Genomic DNA, 21,980 nt, shown 5'->3' with positions numbered 1-21,980 from the left:
GTGGAGTGCTACTACTTTCTTTGGCACTCAAGGTCAAGATCATTATGCTATTTGCAAAGGAGAAAGCAGCAGGGGAAGGGTGGAGACATCTCCAGGTAGGAGAGGTAATATCCTGAGACGACAATATGGATGTTAAACTGGTCTGAAGTCCTCACCTGTCACTTTTGAAAAATGCGAGACACATTTCTCCCTAAACCCTCCACTCAAATCATGAGTGGAGAAGAACTTACTTACCTTCATAATGCGGCTTCTGGCAGATACCTCACCCTGGGAATATTTTAAGGTGCTAGACTGAACCTGCAAGATTTAATAGAGCATTGCTCCTGCATGCCAGTAGGAGTTGTAGTGCTGTTTCGAATCAACTTTGTTCCTCCCAGAAGTGAGACGCATGAAAAGGAAAGATTTAGGGTTTACTAGGCGGTGAAAGTGCAGTGTGGAAGTAATTCATCCTCATCTCCATTGTCATTTCAAAAGCGGACTGACTGACCGGAGTTAGAGCTGAAAAGTTAAAGCACAGGAGGGTGGTTCAGAACAGGGAAAGGATGTGTCAGACGGATTCGGGATATTTCATTGGAGACTGATAAATTTGGCTTGAAATCGGGCATTATTGACAAAGTTCTACTCTGGAGCGGTCGAGGCCAGCATCAAAGCTGTAGAGTCCAGCGTGAATTATGGTGCTGGAGTAAATGTCAGCAACAAAGCCAATGAGGAACCAGAGACTGGTGCACGAGGATAGATTGCACCAAGGATGAATCTGTCAGCCATACTCCAACTAGAGGCTTCCATGAATCCCGAGGGGCCGGAATTGCGCCAGAGGGAGCAGCTTGAGCACTAAAAATATGCATCATGGCCCTCCAAAGGGTTCACTGTTCCAATACTGCCAATACCCTGGTATCCGTTGTGTAATCTGCTCATCGCCAGCGGACAGAGTGACAGACATCCTCACAACTTCTTTGGCATAGAGTGGCAGGATGGGGATAAATCCTGCTTAGCCTCCTTGTGCTTCCACATCGATTTAAACTTTCCAGTAGACTTGGACCACAAAAAGTACCTACAGCAGGAGAAGCCCACAGAGCAACAGAAGGGCGTGCGTCTAAACTTCAAGCAGGAATTGTGCAATTTCGTATGGTGTTGAGACGTACAGCTTTGCTTCACGTTTCCGGATCATCTTAGGATTCATTATGACACAATCTTTGCAAAACTTAGAATTGTGCCCCAAGCCCACAAACAGATGCACACTTCATGTGACTAAGTCACAGACATTTGTTTATGACAATCCTGACAAGGTTCAAAGCCTGTAGTTTTTGGAGGAGACCTGCTCCCTTGTAGAGGATCCACATAGAAAGAAGCAGAAAGGAAGCAAATTATGTGGGCACGCATGTGTCTGTGTCAATTATGGGGTGGAACAAAGTCAACATAGAGCTGCATGGTGGTCCTACCGGCTTGCAGGAGCAATACTGGTTTAAATCTTCCAGATCCTGTCTGGCACGTATGGATATTCTAAGTAAGGAGTCTGTGGTTAGAAGTATCCATAAGAATGTGTCCAGTTCTGGAGCGACTGGGGTAGCGGAAGTGAAGGATGGAGACTAGGTATTTTTACTCCTGCCTCCATACTGGTACAAAACCTGTTGGTGGTTACTGCTAAAGTGGGTAGATATGCCGAACTTGAAACTTTTTCTGTTTTTTAGAACTTCAAAACTGACACATGCTGTATATTTAATTTCTAAGTGCTCCAGTTTTAGCTAATACACCAGAACAAAATGTATACTTTTTTCACTTGCTCGAAAAGTGCCCATAACTCAAACACAAATAATAATACAGTGTTCCAGTAGCCCACTAGTCTTGCAGTATCATTGTCTCAAACACACACAATGATCAATTGCTTCTCTTCACAAATTAGTTTTAATGCTCTGCAAGAGTGACAAAGGTACAAGGTGTTATCTTCCGTATTACACTGGGGAAACTCGTCCGTTTGCTTCATGAAATTAAGTCTATGAAGACTGAGGTATGTAATTAAACTGCATATATTTATTTTCAGTGTTTCTGGATATTTGGCATTCTTGCTCCAAAGCCTATTCCCACTCTCTCCCTTGAATCGGTCTGCCAAGTGATTCGTCCCATCTAGCAGAGTGTGGGCATCCTGTCATAGATGGGCTCAGTTTGTTTGCTCTGCCAGATGGTTGTGTACCAGAAAGATGTTCCGATAGTCTAGCCACTACCTAGAAGGAAGGCTTCCTGCCACAGGTCCCCAGACCCTCTCTTTCAAGCATGTTTCAGTATTACATGGTAGGTGTGTTGGCTGTGAGCACCTGTACCAGCCCTTGATGGATGCCAGGAAGGTTTTCAGGGCCAGACTGATCACCTGTAGCTGCAAAAGGGTTACATGGAGCTGGCTCTCTGACAAACCCCAGAACAACAAGTTACTTACCTTTGGTAATGCTCTTTCTGATGGATACTGTAACTGCAGACCCCTCACCTTGTGAATAGTCCCAGGAGCTAGACTGGATAAGGGAATTGTTTCTCAGCAATTCCCTTGAGCACTGGTAGGTGTCATCATATAATTTGCATCAAGTCTGTCCAGCTCTAAATGTGATATCGGGCTACCATATAACTGCAACTCAACTTCAGTTTCATTCCAATGTCGGTGCCATCGGACATGGAGCATTCAATAATCAACTGTCAGTATGCAGATATATTTTTAATGTGGAACTAAAGTGTTGATTCCATTGAGGGGGAGGAGAGTAGGTTAGTATGGAGATCTGCAGTTAGATCGATTATCCACCAGAAAGATTACCAAAAGTGAGTAACCTGTTCTTTTGATGGATATCATTAACCAAAGATTCCCAACCTTGTGAATAGATTCCAAAGTCATCCCCAGGTATTGTCCAGGGGACAGAGGGGTGGAATGCAGTCTATGGAAGGGCTCAGACCAAAAAGTCATGCAGGACTGAACAGGCAAAATGCCACTCCTAGCAAAATGCCAGACCTGGCTGTACAGACATTGATTAAATAATGTGTGAGCTGACACCCACACAACAGCCTGGCAGATGTCCATGACCAGCACTCCATGTGCCACTCTGGTGGTGGTAACCTTGGCTCCGATGAAAGGAGTCTGCAACCATCCCAGATGCTTGTTTTTGGCCAATCCATATCAGATTTTTACACAACCATCTGGAGATAGTCTGTTTCTATATTGCCCTACCATTCTTTGTTCCAGCGAATTCGATGAGGAGCTGATTGTGCACCTGATGGCTCCTGGTGCAATCAAGGTACAAGCTTGGAGTTCTCTTAGGGTCTAATCAATGGAGTCTTTCTTCCTTTCTTGAATGGATAAGGAGGGGCAAAGAACACCAGCAAAGTGATGGATTAACCAATGTGGGAAGGCGTGAAGATTTCGGGAGGAACGCAGTCTTAGTCTGAAGCACTAGCTTGTTCAGAAAGAAAGTGGTGTGGAGCTGCTGGACAGGGTGCTTGTAGGAAATATTCCCTTCAAATCGCACAAACACTTTGGCTTCTGCTGAAAATGGCAACTTGGCCAAAGGTTTGTCAATGGACAAATTTGATTATCAATCTAGTTTTTAGAGAACAATTACAAATCGAACTTTTCAAGTGAAGAGTAATAACATGCTGTCAAACAGAAATATGACAATTTCTTGACATTATCAATGTTGTCTGATCAAGTGTCTGTGCCGTTATATTCCTACATCTGCCATATCCAAAACAGTCTGCGCAAAACCAATGCCACGTGAACACGTGTAAACCCACCAGACAGCAAGATACAAATATTTTTTCTGTTTTATCCTAAATGCACAGTGAAGGGCCTAAAACAAGTGCTAACACCAACTCGGTAGAATGCAAATAAAGCGGACAAAATTCACATTTAACAAAACTAGTACTTTTTAGGGAACATTATACATCTGAAACTTGGGGTAACAGCAGAATGTTAAACAGTTTCATGATCTGCCAGTTGTTCATGATCCATAAATCAAGCTCTTACTTACTGTGTATTTGTGATGTGTAAAAGAACAAAAATCGCCCATTGCCACAGTCCCACATTCTCCAGCTGGGCAGCGTAACTGGCATGCAGTACTCCCTGGCTTTGCTCTGATAAATGGGTGTAGTTCAAGGCTTGCAGTACTGTCCACAAGTGCCAACTGAGGCGGTAGTCCAAGGGGTCAGAAGTCACGCTGCTAGGATCAAGCAACTGATAGAGCTCATAATGTCTACAAAAAAAGATAACAAAATTACTACATTGTGACACATGCAGACTAATCACCATAACTGTGATCAAGTAACCAGTAAATAAATTAAACAGCTACTTATTTATTCAAAAAGCTTTGTAGCTTGACATTATTCTAGATTCACAGCCCATGCATGGTTATGACATTTAGTGGTTGGTCCCAGAAAAGTATATTGGTGGCATGGTGTATTTTGGACCATAATAACAGGAGTCAGTATGTCTTAAGATGTCAGCCTGAAGCACACTGCATTACATATTTAGATTCTGATTTTCCTGGCCTCATACTCTATGTGAAGCATAATGCATGTATGTTTGAAATATTTTCCAACACTCAACTTCAGTAGTGAGGTGGAAAGGTGAGATGAATGCAGAATATTCTTGAACAGGAAAACTACTGTTAGAATTACATATGTTGTGCAGTGCGACAATATTCTACACCAACATGTTGTGCATTAACTGCAAAGCAAAATTCTATTTATGGTAGTAGGTCAGACAAGCAACAGATTTTGCAATAGCGGCCACCTCACTAGGGCCTTCTGCCTTGCAAGAACACCTTTATAATTAACTTACTTGCCTTTCGTAACACACCTTCTGGTTTAAACCCAAGAAGTCCTCAACTTGTTGTTCTTTGCAGGTACCAGACTAAGTCCAGAAACTCTTACAACAGTTTCTGTTTGCAGACAGGTGGCACCATCTACCTCCATTTTAACTCCACCTTCAGACATGAAACTGCCTGCAGAGAGGCACCACCTCCAACCACTAAAATCAGTTTCTTCATTATTCTTTTCACAACCTCAGACAAAAATCATGATTGACAGACTGAGAACACGAATTGTGTGTGAAGCTAAATTGGAACATTAACTACTAAATATTCACTGCACAAAATGGTGGGATGAGTAGTCTATGATGAATCTGTTGTTAGAGGGAGTGTCGGACAGAAAGAGGGTCACCAAAGGTAAGTAGCTTTCTTCTGATGGATACTTCAATCTGTACATTACTCATCTTGTTTATTGACACTAAAGCAATGCTTCCTCTAATAAGTGGACTTTGCACCGTAAGTCCTACAGGAGCAGGCAGACAAAATGACGCTCCCTTTGGACCCAACACTCCACATACTAACTGGTGATAGTATGGCCTGAAGCCCACTTGGCTGCCTAGCGGATGTCCAAAACAAACAACCTGAGCCAAGACTATATTCATAGCCCTTGCATGGTGGAATGTGCCTTAAGGCCCTCAGGATGCTCCTTTCAAGCTGCCAAGGGACAACACAGTTTGATGCAAAAGATGATCCATCTCTGCAACATCAAGCTTCAGAACACCTTACCTTTCTCTGCACAGGCCAATCTAACTGGGCACTGAAAACCTACTGAACAATGTAGATGCTAATGGCTCACTGAGGATCTAACCCTGCAGCCACCCCTAGGAGTGATGTGGTGGAAAGAACACTACAGCAAGAATCACTGCTCCACATGAAAGGGTGACACCACTTTCAGAAGAAAGGGATGCACGAGTCCTAAATATTTGCTTGTAGAGAAGAAGGTAGTGTACAGAGGCAAACCAGACAATGCTTGCAACTCATGGATCTAAAATGCAAAAGTAATTACAATAAAAAACAGTTTCCTGAGTTAGAAGCTTCAAGGTACCACTATACACAGTCTCAAAATCAGGACCCACCAGGAAACTGAGGACAGAACGAGATCCTACTGCGGCACAATGAACAGGCAGAGGGAAACGTGGATGAAAAACATCTCACAGAGCATCCAGCGATTTAAACGCGGTCTGATCAGGCAAACTAAAACGCTTAAAAGGCTGAATGAACAAGTTACTTACCTTTGGCAATGATTTATCTGGAAGAGACATTCTAGTTGCAGATTCCTTACCTTAGAAATTCCCCCACGTATCAGACTGGATCTGGAGATTTTTCTTCAAGCAGTATGTGGCATCGGTAAATTGCGTCAGTTGTTGGCATCGTACTCGCTGTAATGACGTCAGGGTTGTACATAGGCGCCACGCCTCTGCAAGGTAACGTCAGTTTCTTTTCACGACTTTCCACACCAAAGCGCGGAGCCATGAAGAACTCTGAAAATGGTGTGACAGAACTAAGGCTCTGAAAAGGGAATCCCTATCCCCAGAAATCAGTGGGCAAGCAGGGAGGATGGGTCGGTAAGGAATCTGAACTAGAATACGTCTCTATCAGTTAGTTACCAAAGGTAAGTAAGCTGTTCATCTGATCGAGATTTCTGGTTTCAGATTCCTTCCCTTAGAATAGATTCCCATGCAGTACCATCCTCTGTGGTGGGCTGTGAACTAAGATCACACTACAAAGTCCTACAGGACAGAACGACCAAAGAAGCGGTCTCTGTGGACTTGACTGTCCGGGCAGTAATGTTTAATGAACATGTGCAGAGATGCCCACGTTGCAGCCTGGCAGATATCCAGGACAGTAACTCTGCATGCCAATGATGTGGTAGCAGCAGTTGCTCTGGTGGACTGAGCACGCAAGCCCTTGGGGGGTTGCTTCTACGCCAAAGCGTAGCACATTTTGATCCAAAGTAGTACCCATCGTGAGATGGTAAGCTTTTGCACCGCCTTCCCTTTCTTTGCACCCACATTTTCAATAAACAGCTGATCGTCCACCCGGAAATCTTTGGTATGATTGGCGTTTTTCCTCAATGCTCTTTTTCGATCCAGACGGTGGAGTCTCTCCTTTTCATGAGCAGGATGTGGAGGTGCGTATAAAGTAGGCAAAGTGATGGATTAGCCTAAATGAAAGATGATACTACTTTGGGAAGGAAGGAGGCCCTCATACGTAGCACTACTTTGTCAGGGTGAACAGACAAAAATGGGGGTTTTGAAGAAAAGAGCCTGAACCTCGCTCACTCCGAGCAGAGGTGATGGCAACCAGAAATGCAGTTTTGAGAGTAAGGAGCAGCAAAGGACAATTCTGTAACGGCTCAAAAGAAGCACACATTAAGTGAGGACAAGATTAAGGTCCCACTGAGGCATGATAAACGGAGTGAAAGGAAACAAATGGGAGAGTCCTTTAAGGAATCTACCAACAATAGGAGACTTAAAAAAGGAAGGTTGGCCTGGCAATCTACGAAAAGCGGAGATAGCTGATAAATAACCTTTAAGGGTGCTCAAAGCATAGCCCTGCTGGGCAAAAGAAAGGATAAACAAAAGAAGAGGGAAGCAGAGAGAGGATCAACAGACTTGTTGGTACACCATGCCACAAATTTATACCAATGACAGGCGTATACCGTTTTGGTGGAGGGACAACTAACTGCCAAGAAAACGTCACAGACTTTGGGTGGATGGTCAAAAGTTGTTAACTGCTGCTGCTCAATGTCCATGTGTGAAGGCAAAGACTGGACAGGTTCAGGTGGAAGACCGTCCCCTGTTGCTGCGACAGAAGATCCTCCTGAACGGGCAGTTTGATTGGAGGATCTGTGGCCATGCTCAGTAGCTCTGGATGCCATACTCTGTGCCCAGTCCACGGCCACTAGGATTATTTAGACCCGGTCATTCTTGATCTTCTTCAGAACTCTGGACAGAAGTGGTACAGACAGGAAGGCGTAAAGGAGGTCTGAGTTCACCTTGAGACAAAAAGCGTCAGCAAGTGAGTGCTGCCTTGGAAACTCCAACTAGCGAAAGAGCTGACACTGTGCAGAGCTCTCTGCGGAGGTGAACAGATCTAACCAAGTCTCTCTCCACTGCTGAAAGAGACCTTGCATCACCTCCAGACGGAGACACCATTTGTGATCGACTATTCTTTGACGGCTGAGTTCGTCTGCTCTGGCATTCAGACAGCTCGCCAGATGTTGATGTGCCAGTCACGTTCAGAGGCACAGAGCCTCTTGACAAAGGGTCCAGGACCCTATTCAGCCGTGTTTGTTTCAGTAACACATGGCGGTAGTGTCGCCCTTGAACACATGCACCACTTTCCCTTTGAGAGAGGGAAGAATGCTGTCAATGCAAGCCTGATTGCCCTGAGCTCCAGAAGACTGATGTGGAGTAGACTCCGCCAAAGACCAGATACCCACAAGCAGAAACTTCTGCAAGAGCTTTCTGGATAGATATTGGTGACCAGATCTGCTACCACCACTCCTACTACCTGAGCTACATGTTCTGCCACCAACGATAGGAGAGATCTCTCTAATAACCACAAACCTTCAAATTCTTTTGGTGGAATAGGGGGGCAGAGGAAAGCAGCCACAAGGAACCAGCAGTAGTTCTGCAAGCAATCAAGAGTTTCAGGGCAGAACCTACCTTTGCGTCTAACAACTGTGAGGCATTAAAAGATTTGGCCATAAGTGAAGCTCTGGATGTTTTCATCAAATCCTGTTGCATGTGATGAAAAACACTGGTGCCCATAGTCCAGGCAATACAATCAGTGACATCCAGGCCTGCCCTCAAAATATACCTTGCCACACCCTGGTCATCCAGTTCCATCTGTTAAAAGGAATTTCAGATGTCTAAACAAAGCTGGCAAAATCTTGCTCGTAATGTCCCAAAGGCTACGTGTGTTGCAAATAACTAGACTAACTGCACTTAAGAATCAGAGCATCAGGCTAGCAGATGATAGGAAAATGTTACTCACCCTGAGGCATCTGTTCGTGGCCTGAAGTGCTGTAGATTCAAATGCTCTGTATACTTCGGCCATTAAGTGTTGAGCTTGGACGTTTGCAAGTTGATATTCTTCAAAGAAATGTTTCGAGTCCCAAGATGTACGGTGACTCCTCAGGTTGGCAGTGCGCATGGGCACCATCTCCAAGTTAAGATAGTTTTTTGCCTGGCGAGTGAGATTAGCATGGAATAGTAGAAAGTGTGGTCAACATGTGCACAGTTAGGGGTTTTGTGTAAAGGAAGAAGAGATTTGCATCCAAAGTCGCACATTCCAGTGAGAGGGGAAGTGAACATGTGAATCTACAGCACTACACGCTATAAACAAATGCTTACAGGCTAAGTAACATTTTTCATTCGTGACTGTAGATATACATGCTCTGCATAGATTGTAAAGTGGTTCCCCAGGATAATTGGTGGTTAACATGCAGAAGGGGCAGATGTCTGAAAAAGGGTCCTTAGGACTGCTTGATCAATATGAGCTTGCAGCCTAGCAAGAATATCCACACATTAGCATTCAGTAAACATGTGCAGAGTTGACCAGATAGATGCTTTGCATATACCTGCTACTAAAATGTTTCAAAGGAAGGCCTTGGTGGTGGCTGGTGTAACGGGTGCCCCAGGTGTACATGGAGAAGTCATTTGGCTTTTTGGTACAAGTTTGTATCTCCTGGACAAGCCTTCTACCAATTCAAGCTTTGGAAATCGGCTGACCTTTCTGAAGGTTACAAAAGGCTACACACAGCTGGTCTGTCTGGCGAAAAGGTTTAGTTCTGGTGGAATAAAACATGAGAGCAAGCTTGACATCTAAACTGTGGAGAGCTCTTTCTGGCAATATTTCAGAGTGTGGGGCAAAGACTGGGAGTTTCATAGTTAGGTTAAGAGGAAAAGGAGAAATCACCGTAGGCAAGAACTTCAGTTTATTCTTTAGAACTACTCCGTTGATGCAAATCTGAATGAAGGTTCCTATAAGCATGAGTGCTTGCAGTTCAATAATATGCTCGAGTTTTCAGACTATAAATACGACTTTTCAGGAGAGATACTGGATAGGGCAGGAATGTAGGTACCCTAAAGAGGGGCCACATTAGGCTATTGAGGCAACATTGGGAGAGGGGCTGCCTTACTGTTTAGGTAAACAGGGTGGCACTAGGGACAGAGAGGGGAAACCAGTTATCAAGACTGTTTTCCAGTGGTTGTAGCCCCCTTGGTAATCATACCTCTGGGTTAGACTAAGAAGCTCTTCACGCCAAGAGAGGATCTGCCAACTTATGAGTGGGCAGAATAGAGCAAATGGGGATAGCAAAACGCCACTCTTCAGAGGAAGCGGTCATCAGATGGGAGGGTACCTGGTAACTCATTTGCTAGTGATTGTAACCTCACCAGGGGCCATTTTCTGGGCATAAGGGCACCATCAAAACACAACTAGTATAGTTAATATGTTCAGTAGGAAGGATAATTTCCTATTCCTAGTCACTTTAACTTCTCTTTCCCTGCCCTCAGTCCAGTTTCCACTGGGCTATCAGTCGCCTGGTATTGCAACAACAGCAAAATCCTTCCTTGGATGATAACTCGCCTTCTGGGTGACCTAGCTGTATTCCAACAACTCTCCCAGGTTCAGCAAACACAGATGCAACTTTGAGAGTTGGGTCCTGATCTCTTGTGCTGCATGCTGGCAAGAAGTGGTAGCTTGATGATTTGGGAGACCAACTGTAGGAAAGTACCATCTTGCCTGGCATGTTACACTAAAACATATATATAGTGAATTATGGGGGTATGTGTCACTGGGACCCTGCCAGCCAGGGCCCCAGTGCTCATAAGTGTGTCCTGTATGTGTTCCCTGTGTGATGACTAACTGTCTCACTGAGGCTCTGCTAACCAGAACCTCAGTGGTTATGCTCTCTCTGCTTTCCAAATTGTCACTAACAGGCTAGTGACCAATTTTACCAATTCACACTGGCATACTGGAACACCCTTATAATTCCCTAGTATATGGTACTGAGGTACCCAGGGAATTGGGGTTCCAGGAGATCCCTGTGGGCTGCAGCATTTCTTTTGCCACCCATAGGGAGCTCTGACAATTCTTACACAGGCCTGCCACCGCAGCCTGAGTGAAATAACGTCCACGTTATTTCACAGCCATTTACCACTGCACTTAAGTAACTTATAAGTCACCTATATGTCTAACCTTCACCTGGTGAAGGTTGGGTGCTAAGTTACTTAGTGTGTGGGCACCTTGGTACTAGCCAAGGTGCCCCCACGTCGTTCAGGGCAAATTCCCCGGACTTTGAGAGTGCGGGACACCATTACCAAGCAAGGGGGTTACACCTCTTGAACACCAGTGTGGCAGCTGATTTACTCTCTCCTTCCCGAGTGCCAACCTGTCTATCTAAACAGGGCAGCACCAAGAGTTCCCAAGTGTTCCCCCTTTGCTTTACAAGGGTGGCTTCACCTTTGAAGGTCGCATTCGGGCCATCACCAGTGTGGCTTTCTGCTTGGCAGAGGTAACACCAGAGTCCTCCAGCTTCCACCTCTCCCAGATGACCTTTCAGCAGAGATGCATCTATTAAAACTGTCAGCTGTAGGAGGGGAAGGAAGAGGGGCATGTCACTGTATCAACTGTGTTCAAGCAGCCACCACAGCACATCTTGAGCCCTCTCCTTTGGGACTTGGATGGCATTAGTCAGATTGCCATGATACTGGGCCCACTGGATTTCAAATTCCATTGCCTGTGCCACCTTCCATAGCGGATGCTGCAGAAGGCTCATGCCAAGAAACCGAAAGCCACGCTCAACATGAGCCATGATACAGTCTGAACCATCAGGATTATAGCTAGAATGTCCTGGACTCATTGCAGTGGTTTCAAAGCCCTAGACTAACCTGTGCAGGTTTTTTTTTGTTGCAATTAATGGAAGTCCTTGAAGGACTGAGGTCGGACTCTGGCTCATCCCAGCAAAATCAAGAGGCTTGCTGCTTGCACATGGCCCTCGACTGACTAGCCAGCCTCCCTTCAATAGCTAGTCCTTGAGGTAAATACTGTATCCCTGACCGCCGAAGACTAGCAGCGATCACTGGTATCACTTTTGTGAACACCTGAATAGCACTGGCGAGCCTGAAAGGAAGCACAGCAAACTGAACATGCTTCTAATCTACCATGAACCACAGGTAATGTTTATGGGACTGCAAGATGGGTGTATGAAAATACAAATCCTGCATGATCATAGAGACCATCCAGTCCCCTCAAGCAAGCAAGAGCGTTTAGAATGTGTCCTTCTGCAAGAATGCATTCAGAAGTACAAAACAGCTCAGAAACCAAAACCAAACCCGGCCCCACCCCATATGGTCAACATCTGGCATAAGGAAAGAGCAAGCGCAACAACCCTCTCGATAACACATTTGGAGAGTAACACATGCTCTTCCTGTAATGGAATCGGCAGGTGCTTCCCTTAAGGTTGCTCTGAATTGGACTTAAGGTTTGACGATGCAAAAAGAAAAGGCAGGGAATAGCCTTGCGGAGCAATGTCAGATGTGACGGATTGCCATCCTGGGAGACAGTGCCTTATCTTGCCCCCAACAAGATGGGTGTGCACAACTAAGGACAAGCTAAAGGGGTTGGCTTTTGTTGCAACAGGGGATTGAGGCTGAGAGGACTGAAGCCCCTGGTGGACTGCATGTTTGCCAGACCCCTGGCCTCCGCCTCCAAAGGGCTGGGTGAGTGCTGCAGTGGTTGGGAAGACCACCAGACTCCTGAATTTTCTGAACTGATGCAGCAATTGTTTGGCAGGGGTCAAAAAACCCAGAGAGTGTGAACTGTGGTTCTGCTTTCTTTTAAAATCTCCATGGCAGATTCAGCTTTTTCACCAAAATGGGCTGAGACATCAAAGGGCATGCCCACAAGAAAGGCCTGTACATTCCAGTAAAAACTGTGGAAGGAATCCATGTGTGACAGTGGCGCACACCACTGGTGCCATGCACCCTTGCTAAGCAATCTGCGTCAAGATAAAACATTAAGTTTGGTTGCATCTTGTCAGTCATTATTTAACTGAGCCTGAGAGACCATAAGGTCACTGCAAGAATTCAGTGGCCATGTCCCAGATAGAATGTGCGCAGTGACCCAATAAACAAACAGCACTGATATATCTCAATACAAGGCTAGCAGAGGAGAACATATGTTTTCGAAATGCCTCAGTTCTGTTGAATTACCTAGTCGGTGGAGTGTTAGGGAATGAAATGGGGTTCACTTTGCTCACTGAAGACTTAACCATCACGCTCTCTGGAGTAGGATGGTTAGTGAAAAAATAAGGAATGCCAGGAGGCAGCTGGATGCCCGGCCAATTACCTTTTCCCCAGTTGGCAGGAAAAAGGAATAGGAAGTGTGAATAAATGTTTCGCTCAGAGCCTCGTTAACTGGGAGCAAGTGCTGCCTGGGCTGCAAAAGTTTGAACGAGGACGGTTGTTTTGGTCTCGATTGAAGGCAGCTGCAAATCCAGGACCTCAGCAGCCCACTGACCACTACTGCAAAAAATGCACTCTCACCAGCTGGTGGTCGAAGTGGAGAGTCCAATCCTCTTTCAGGAGAGGTATCACGTACACCGGCCTCTTGTAAGTCAATACAAAAGTGGTCATCTGTACAGTGGACGGGAACAAAACCCTTCCAACCTTCATCATCATCTTCCTCTTGGGGAGAACCTTGTTCAGATTCAGAGCCAAAAAGATAATGAAGCCTCTGATGGCACCTCTGATCCTGTAGTCACTGGTTCAGAGTCATGCTGTATGATAACTGGTTGCACTTTTGTAATCACATAGTGCAATACTGGTTGAGATCTGGCTGAAGTTGGTGTCAGACTTCAGAATTCATTCAGAAACCCCTTCTGGTGCCAATGGTGGCGTTATAAGAGTATGAGGATGGGCCCAGCACAGATCTTATGGCCAGAGCGGACATGTGTACGGAGTCAGTACAGAGTTTGGAGTAGGTTCCAATGGGCCACCTGGTACTGAGGACTGATCTGCCGGCAGTAGCGTGAGGCCCCTGTGGTCCTTTGGGGTCCAAAGCAGAGCCAGCATTGTGTCAAAGATATGCAGCGTGACCTCTTAAGTCTTCAATCTGCAGAAGCATTGCCAATAGCCTGGAAAAAAAAAAACTGTGCACACTAGAATATGTTGGGTTATTGGCTCTGTGACCAGGGATTTAGAGGGCGAGTGACTGACATTGTGACATCCTTCGGTTACAGAGTGATGGGATGGAGTCAAATCCCACTTCGTTATTTAGTGCATGAGCTGTCTCAAGGAGACATGTATTCAATATGTGGGTTTCACCAAGTCCACAGGCTTCCCATTTGCTGGCTCCATTGTTTCTCATATTTTTTTCTCCCCATTTGTTATGGCATGCGTCATGCCTTTTCCAGTGCACAGACCTCCCCGAGAGCATGGACAAATTACTATCCATCCACAGCTCCCATTTTAAAAACTGTTTTAGGAACATTTCTTTTTTTAAGAGCTTGGCTTGCTTAGTCTGCACCTGCACCTGCCGCCAGTTCTTTTAGTTTCTGCCCTGCCCAAAAAAAACAGCCCCATGCAGAGGCAGAGCAGCATTAGCTGGGACACAGTTCCGACCATTCTCCGGGCATGTAGAGCAGCGGCCACACAGGAAAACTTAAAGCACTCCAACTCAAAACGAATTCAGGCAAAAGGAAGCACAAGCACAGCTCAAGTGGCAACTTTCCTGAAAAGCATGGCATCCTGGAGAAATGGCGTGCAGCAAATTTGACAAGATAAAAACAAGATTTAAGTGAAAACACAAGCGCTCGTGTGAAGTACACATAGTGCAATACACGAGCGCTTGTGTTTTCACTTAAATCTTGTTTTTATCTTGTCAAATTTGCTGCACGCCATTTCTCCAGGATGCCATGCTTTTCAGGAAAGTTGCCACTTGAGCTGTGCTTGTGCTTCCTTTTGCCTGAATTCGTTTTGAGTTGGAGTGCTTTAAGTTTTCCTGTGTGGCCGCTGCTCTACATGCCCGGAGAATGGTCGGAACTGTGTCCCAGCTAATGCTGCTCTGCCTCTGCATGGGGCTGTTTTTTTTGGGCAGGGCAGAAACTAAAAGAACTGGCGGCAGGTGCAGACTAAGCAAGCCACGCAACTCAGGGAACCCCCCTGAAAGCACACCCCTTTACCTGACGTGCAGATGATATGGCCACCCCACATCCCCTACTTTTCAGACGCTTTAAAGTGGCAATAGATGGTGTCCAAATATTTAAGATACATGTGGGAAAGAAACAGTATTCTCTACAAAACCTTTTTCCGATTATAGTTCTACATTTTACACAGGAGCCTTTTGTTATTCTCTGGTGGATGTATAGTTGTTCCTATGTGTATTGGCTTTTGACAAAAGTTTCCTCTGGAGTTTTAAGACTTGTAGCCTGTTGGTTTTATTGGAGCGCGCCCTGAGTACCTTTTCATGAATACTGTTTGGATGTTTTCCTTACTGTGGCTGCTTTTCATGTTCTGCGTTTACTGCTCAGCTCTAGCCAAGGACTTCATCTCAACATATTTGTTAACACTGCACGTTTTGTAGCTTTTAGAGTGACTACCTCGTCAGCATCTCCGTGAGCATGAGCTTGCTGTACTTAGTGGAAGGGACTTGGTGTGAGCCCCATTATTACTTGTGTGGGATGCGCAACGAGCAGTTTGCATTCAGTGGTTGGGTTAGTGTAGGAAGTTGGCTCTGTAAGCACTATTTCAAAGTAAGGAATAGTATACACAGAGTCCAAGGGTTCCCCTTAGAGGTAAGATAGTGGCAAAAAGAGATAATACTAATGCTCTATTTTGTGGTAGTGTGGTCGAGCAGTAGGCTTATCAAAGGAGTAGTGTTAAGCATTTGTTGTACATACACACAGGCAATAAATGAGGAACACACACTCAGAGACAAATTCAGGCCAGTAGGTTTTGTTATAGAAAAATATATTTTCTTAGTTTATTTTAAGAACCACAGGTTCAAATTCTACATGTAATATCTCATTTGAAAGGTATTGCAGGTAAGTACTTTAGGAACTTTGAATCATTACATTAGCATGTATACTTTTTACATAAAACACAATAAGCTGTTTTAAAAGTGGACACAGTGCAATTTTCACAGTTCCTGGGGGAGGTAAGTTTTTGTTCGTTTTGTCAGGTAAGTAAATCACTTACAAGTCTCAGGTTTGGGTCCAAGGTAGCCCACCGTTGGGGGTTCAGAGCAACCCCAAAGTTACCACACCAGCAGCTCAGGGCCGGTCAGGTGCAGAGGTCAAAGAGGTGCCCAAAACGCATAGGCTTCAATGGAGAGAAGGGGGTGCCCCGGTTCCGGTCTGCCAGCAGGTAAGTACCCGCGTCTTCGGAGGGCAGACCAGGGGGGTTTTGTAGGGCACCGGGAGGGACACGAGTCAGCACAAAAAGTACACCCTCAGCAGCGCGGGGGCGGCCGGGTGCAGTGTGCAAACACGTGTCGGGTTTTCAATGGTTTTCAATGAGAGACCAAGGGATCTCTTCAGCGGTGCAGGCAGGCAAGGGGGGGGGGGGGGCTCCGCGGGGTAGCCACCACCTGGGCAAGGGAGAGGGCCTCCTGGGGGTCACTCCTGCACAGGAGTTCCGTTCCTTTAGTTGCTGGGGGCTGCGGGTGCAGGGTCTTTTCCAGCCGTCGGGTCGCGGTCAGGGGGAGCCTCGGGATTCCCTCTGCAGGCGTCGCTGTGGGGGCTCAGTGGGGACAACTTTGGTTACTCACGGTCTCGGAGTCGCCAGAGGGTCCTCCCTGAGGTGTTGGTTCTCCACCAGTCGAGTCGGGGTCGCCGGGTGCAGTGTTGCAAGTCTCACGCTTCTTGCGGGGGTCTTTAAATCTGCTCCTTGAAACAAAGTTGCAGTTCTTTTGGAGCAGTGCCGCTGTCCTCGGGAGTTTCTTGTCTTTCTTGAAGCAGGGCAGTCCTCAGAGGATTCAGAGGTCGCTGGTCCCTTGGAAAGCGTCGCTGGAGAAGGTTTCTTTGGAAGGCAGGAGACAGGCCGGTAGGACTTGGGCCAAAGCAGTTGGTGTCTTCTGTTCTTCCTCTGCAGGGGTTTTTCAGCTCAGCAGTCTTCTTCTTCTTGTAGTTTCAGGAATCTAAATTCTTAGGTTCAGGGGAGCCCTTAAATACTAAATTTAAGGGCGTGTTTAGGTCTGGGGGGTTAGTAGCCAATGGCTACTAGCCCTGAGGGTGGGTACACCCTCTTTGTGCCTCCTCCCAAGGGGAGGGGGTCACATCCCTAATCCTATTGGGGAATCCTCCATCTGCAAGATGGAGGATTTCTAAAAGTTAGAGTCACCTCAGGACACCTTAGGGGCTGTCCTGACTGGCCAGTGACGACTCCTTGTTATTCTCATTATTTCCTCCGGCCTTGCCGCCAAAAGTGGGGGCCGTGGCGGGCAACTCCACTAGCTGGAGTGTCCTGCGGTGCTGGAACAAAGGGGTGAGCCTTTGAGGCTCACCGCCAGGTGTTACAGCTCCTGCCTGGGGGAGGTGTTAGCATCTCCACCCAGTGCAGGCTTTGTTACTGGCCTCAGAGTGACAAAGGCACTCTCCCCATGGGGCCAACAACATGTCTCGGTTGTGGCAGGCTGCTGGAACCAGTCAGCCTACACAGATAGTCGGTTAAGGTTTCAGGGGGCACCTCTAAGGTGCCCTCTGGGGTGTATTTCACAATAAAATGTACACTGGCATCAGTGTGCATTTATTGTGCTGAGAAGTTTGATACCAAACTTCCCAGTTTTCAGTGTAGCCATTATGGTGCTGTGGAGTCCGTGTTTGACAGACTCCCAGACCATATACTCTTACAATGTCTAAGGTTTGGCTTAGACACTGTAGGGGCACAGTACTCATGCACTGGTGCCCTCACCTATGGTATAGTGCACCCTGCCTTAGGGCTGTAAGGCCTACTAGAGGAGTGACTTATCTATACTGCATAGGCAGTGTGAGGTTGGCATGGCACCCTGAGGGGAGTGCCATGTCGACTTACTCGTTTTGTTCCCACCAGCACACACAAGCTGGTAAGCAGTGTCTGTGCTGAGTGAGGGGTCCCCAGGGTGGCATAAGATATGCTGCAGCCCTTAGAGACCTTCCCTGGCATCAGGGCCCTTGGTACCAGTTACAAGGGACTTACCTGGATGCCAGGGTGTGCCAATTGTGGAATCAAAAGTACAGGTTAGGGAAAGAACACTGGTGCTGGGGCCTGGTTAGCAGGCCTCAGCACACTTTCAATTCAAAACATAGCATCAGCAAAGGCAAAAAGTCAGGGGGTAACCATGCCAAAAAGGCATTTCCTTACAGTTAGTGTCCCTTGTGTGTTTTAACTTGCTGCTAACATATATATTGTTAATCAACAGAGCGATTCTCATGCTATCAACCTCTGAAGGATGAAATACTTTAAGGAACCAGAGTGGAATCCAACCAGTGATCACGTCATTATTCTGCTGAGGCACAAAGGACCAGTCTGCTCTGTTTCTCCCAAGAACACTTTTACGGCCTGCGTCTACACGTCACTGTTTAGTGAGTGTCTGGCTCTCTTAGGGAGAAACGTTTTTTTTTTTTTTTTTAAACAGTGATATTTGGCATACATTTCACTTTGACTTAGCCTTTGAGAGTAATCTATGCACCCCAAGGTGCAGTGCCGGGAAGCCATTTATACAATGTACCTCCTAGTAGTGAGAGACTAGATTCATCAGACATCGCCTCATCAAAACCCTTGTAGCTTTTGTTTTTGAAATCCTGATCAGGAAGGTTTGAGTAGGGCCCTCTTGCATATGAATGTGTAGCCTGCCCTTATCCCTCCCTCACCTACAAGTGTCCAGGGATCAATAACTATAGCAGGCAGTGGCTATTTTCCCGTCTGTTTAAACCTTGCAGTGTAACTTGGTTAGTAAAGCAGTAAGATTTCAGACTGCCTTCCGATCATGGAAGCTTGACTGGCCTGGGACGGCATATTTACAAGGAACAGCCAGTAACAGTGACAAAAGGTGGCCATTCAGCAAGATTAACTTTTTAATCCACCAGCTAGTCCCCAAACATCCTTCCTTTTGCGTTCTGCAAAATCTGAGGCAAAACAAGCTGTTTTGCACATAGAGCTCATCATCACATAACAGGGTCCTTCAGGTGGGAGTGGTCCTGTGATCAGAGGTGGGAAGTTTAACCAAGAGTTGAAAGCATGGGGTTTCCAACCCCCTACAGCTGGATGAAGTGAGTGTGGGGTGACGGTAACAAGGTGGAAGCAGAGGAGGATCAGCCTACTCAATTTTTGTGGGCTGTTCACATCTTTGGCCATGTGATCGAGTTAAAGACACAGGAAGGACACAGGAAGGGTGACACATTGGTGACAACGATCGCAAACTAGGTGGCTTCCTATTTTTTAAGGTTCATCTTATTTTATAGTGATTCCTTTTATCATGTAATCTAATCATGAGAAATTCTTATTCAATTAAACAAAAAAAATCAATTGATTACATTGCTACATGCCTTATTGTCCTACAATAATATTATTACATGTTCAATTAGGATGGGGCAATCGCATGCCTTTCCTGATAACTGAGGAGTCTGGAATGTCCTGCTTCCTTGCCCTGCTCAGATTGTCTGGTGCCACACTGACTAGTGTGAAACCCATTTGTGAGTGAGCTGAGTCGATCCCTGTGATAGCCCATCCTGCCAACACCCCTGCTCCCTATTGTGTCACTGTCTGGGAGGAGTGAATACAATACCAACTGCCGACTACACCCAGGCATTACATTAACAAAACCAATAGATTTCTCACAGGTAAAACCTATTGGATTTGCCAATATTTGTTTTATTTTATCAGGCTTCATAAGGCTTTGTTAAAGAAAGCCTTATTACTCTGTGCTCTAAGGCCACACTGTCTACGATGATCACACAAGTGATACAACCTTTTGAAAACATTTCAACACCGCTGTTCTAGATCTGAAGCCTCCACAGGGTGGGTTCCGTCCCCTGGAAGGAGCTGCACAGCCACCATTAGCTGTTCCCAGGGTCCCGATGGACCAGCCCTCACTGATTAAGAATATGTACTTTGCTGATGAGGATATGTTAGAAGATAACAGAACGAACACAAAATAAGGGGCAGTCTCAGCAAAGTTCACAGAATTTTTAATGATCACACGTTTAGTGGGATTTGTGTTCTTGTCAAATAATGTGCACACTAACTGCTTTTTCCCCACTAATACACTATTTCTCACTCCACTTGCTACTTGCATTTACTTTGTGCAGAACCAACACCCAACGGGTATTCTGAGACATGTTTGTAACACATTTTCAGAACAGGCACCAGTGAAAAATCCCTAGCTAAAAGACATTCACATTGACAACGCCTGTAGCTATCAAACTGCTGAGACCGATTGCTTTGCCAATGGTTGTTTTGTGCTTGCTTCTGGGATTTGAGTTGGACTTACTAGAGGATTTTGCATAGGAAAAGGACCTCTCACTGGAAAGACCTTGGCAACACTGAGCTTGCACACGCAACCTACAGAGGGAGTTATGCAAGGGATGCAGCATCGTTTTATGTGGGTCGACATGCAGATTGGCTTCACAGTCCAAACAGCCTCTGGTTGCATTTGCGGTATGACTGAGTCATGCCCGAGTGCAAACACCAGACAAGAATCTTGTGTGGGTCCATTACTGACATCCACCTTCTTCAGTCTCAACGTGGTAGGAAACCATCTTCTTTAAGGACATAACATTATTTACTATCACACTGGGTTCAATTTGTACGTCGTTGAAAGGCCAAAGAAATTCAGAGGGGTGCTCCGGATTCATTTAAAAAAAGAGCAGAAAAAACTAACTGAACTCAGCGGGCAGGAGTGGCGCTTCCATGCAGCTTCACTCGGACACTTCTGGGCAGCATGGAGCCACAGCAGAGCCGTGCACATGGAGACTGCTGAAGAATCCTCCTGGTCCACTCCATCACCAAAGCTGATGAATCCGTGATTATTTGTATCCCATCACAACTGGTACCGTGCTCCATACCATGTGCCTGTCACAGGAGTGGCATCAACCGAGTAGTTTTTGTCTGTAAACAGGTTACAGTAGCGTGTGCTGTGAAGATCTTTATAGAATGTTTATGTAGCTGAGGTTTGAAAGCCCTCAAAGGTAGACAAGTAGTTTGTAGTTAAAATTCATGTATATGATGCTAAGCTTGAATCTGAGACGGAAGTGGTCGGTCTAAATAATGGCTGTGTAATAGGTGGGAGACTGTTATACTGGATCTGCAAAAATGCCTGCCCACATAAGAACTTTGATGTCCACAGGAGTATTCAGTTTTATGTTATGTGACGACCACTTTCACTGCCTGTAGGAAGTTGGCTCTGTATATACTATCTCAAAGTAAGAGATAGTGTGCAGAGTCAAAGGGTTCCCCTTAGAGGTAAGATAGTGGCAAAAGCAGATCATTCTAATGCTCTATTTTGTGGTAGTGTGGTCGAGCAGTAGGCTTATCAGAGAGTAGTGTTAAGCATTTGTTGTACACACAGGCAATAAATGAGGAACACACTCAAAGACTTAACTCCAGCCCAATAGTTTTTATATAGAAAAATATATTTTTTAAAATTTATTTTTAGAACCACAAGTTCAAGATTTGAAGTAAATACATAAAATGCAAGGTACTCCACACAGGAACTTTGAATTAGAGCAATAGCATATACAGTTTTAGTAAAAATGGCAATAAGCTATTTTAAAAGTGGACACAGTGCAAAAATCAACAGTTCCTGGGGGAGGTAAGTAATGGTTAGTTTGTCAGGTAAGTAAGATACTTACAAGTTTAAGTTCCTGGGCATAGGCAGCCCACCATTGGGGGTTCAAGGCAACTCCAAAGTTACACCACCAGCAGCTCAGGGCCGGTCAGGTGCAGCTGAGGGTGTGTTTTGTGTGCCTACTTGTGTCCCCCCCCCAGTGCTCTATAAAACCCCCCTGGTCTGCCTCCCCAAGGACGCGGGTACTTACCTGCTGGCAGACAAACCAGCCCACCCCTGTTCTCCATAGGCGCCTATGTGTTTTTGGCACCTCTTTGACCTCTGCACCTGACTGGCCCTGAGCGTGCAAAGTTGGCATCGGGTTTG

The 21,980-nt window shown here is 45.8% G+C and overlaps 1 protein-coding gene across 2 annotated transcripts in view; it reads right to left on the bottom strand.

Annotated features, from left to right (window-relative positions):
* The window catches only part of NUP98 (nucleoporin 98 and 96 precursor), a 603,720-nt gene that overhangs the window by 52,978 nt on the left and 528,762 nt on the right, over positions 1-21,980 (bottom strand). For both annotated transcript variants that reach the window (XM_069203729.1, XM_069203730.1), the window contains exon 29: positions 4,002-4,223. In XM_069203729.1, coding sequence (XP_069059830.1) covers positions 4,002-4,223 — 222 coding nt within the window. The remainder of the gene's footprint in view (positions 1-4,001; positions 4,224-21,980) is intronic.

Source organism: Pleurodeles waltl, chromosome 8, assembly GCF_031143425.1.
Source record: "Pleurodeles waltl isolate 20211129_DDA chromosome 8, aPleWal1.hap1.20221129, whole genome shotgun sequence".
Taxonomy (NCBI): Eukaryota; Metazoa; Chordata; class Amphibia; order Caudata; family Salamandridae; genus Pleurodeles; species Pleurodeles waltl.
This window is presented reverse-complemented; position numbering and strand designations above follow the sequence as displayed.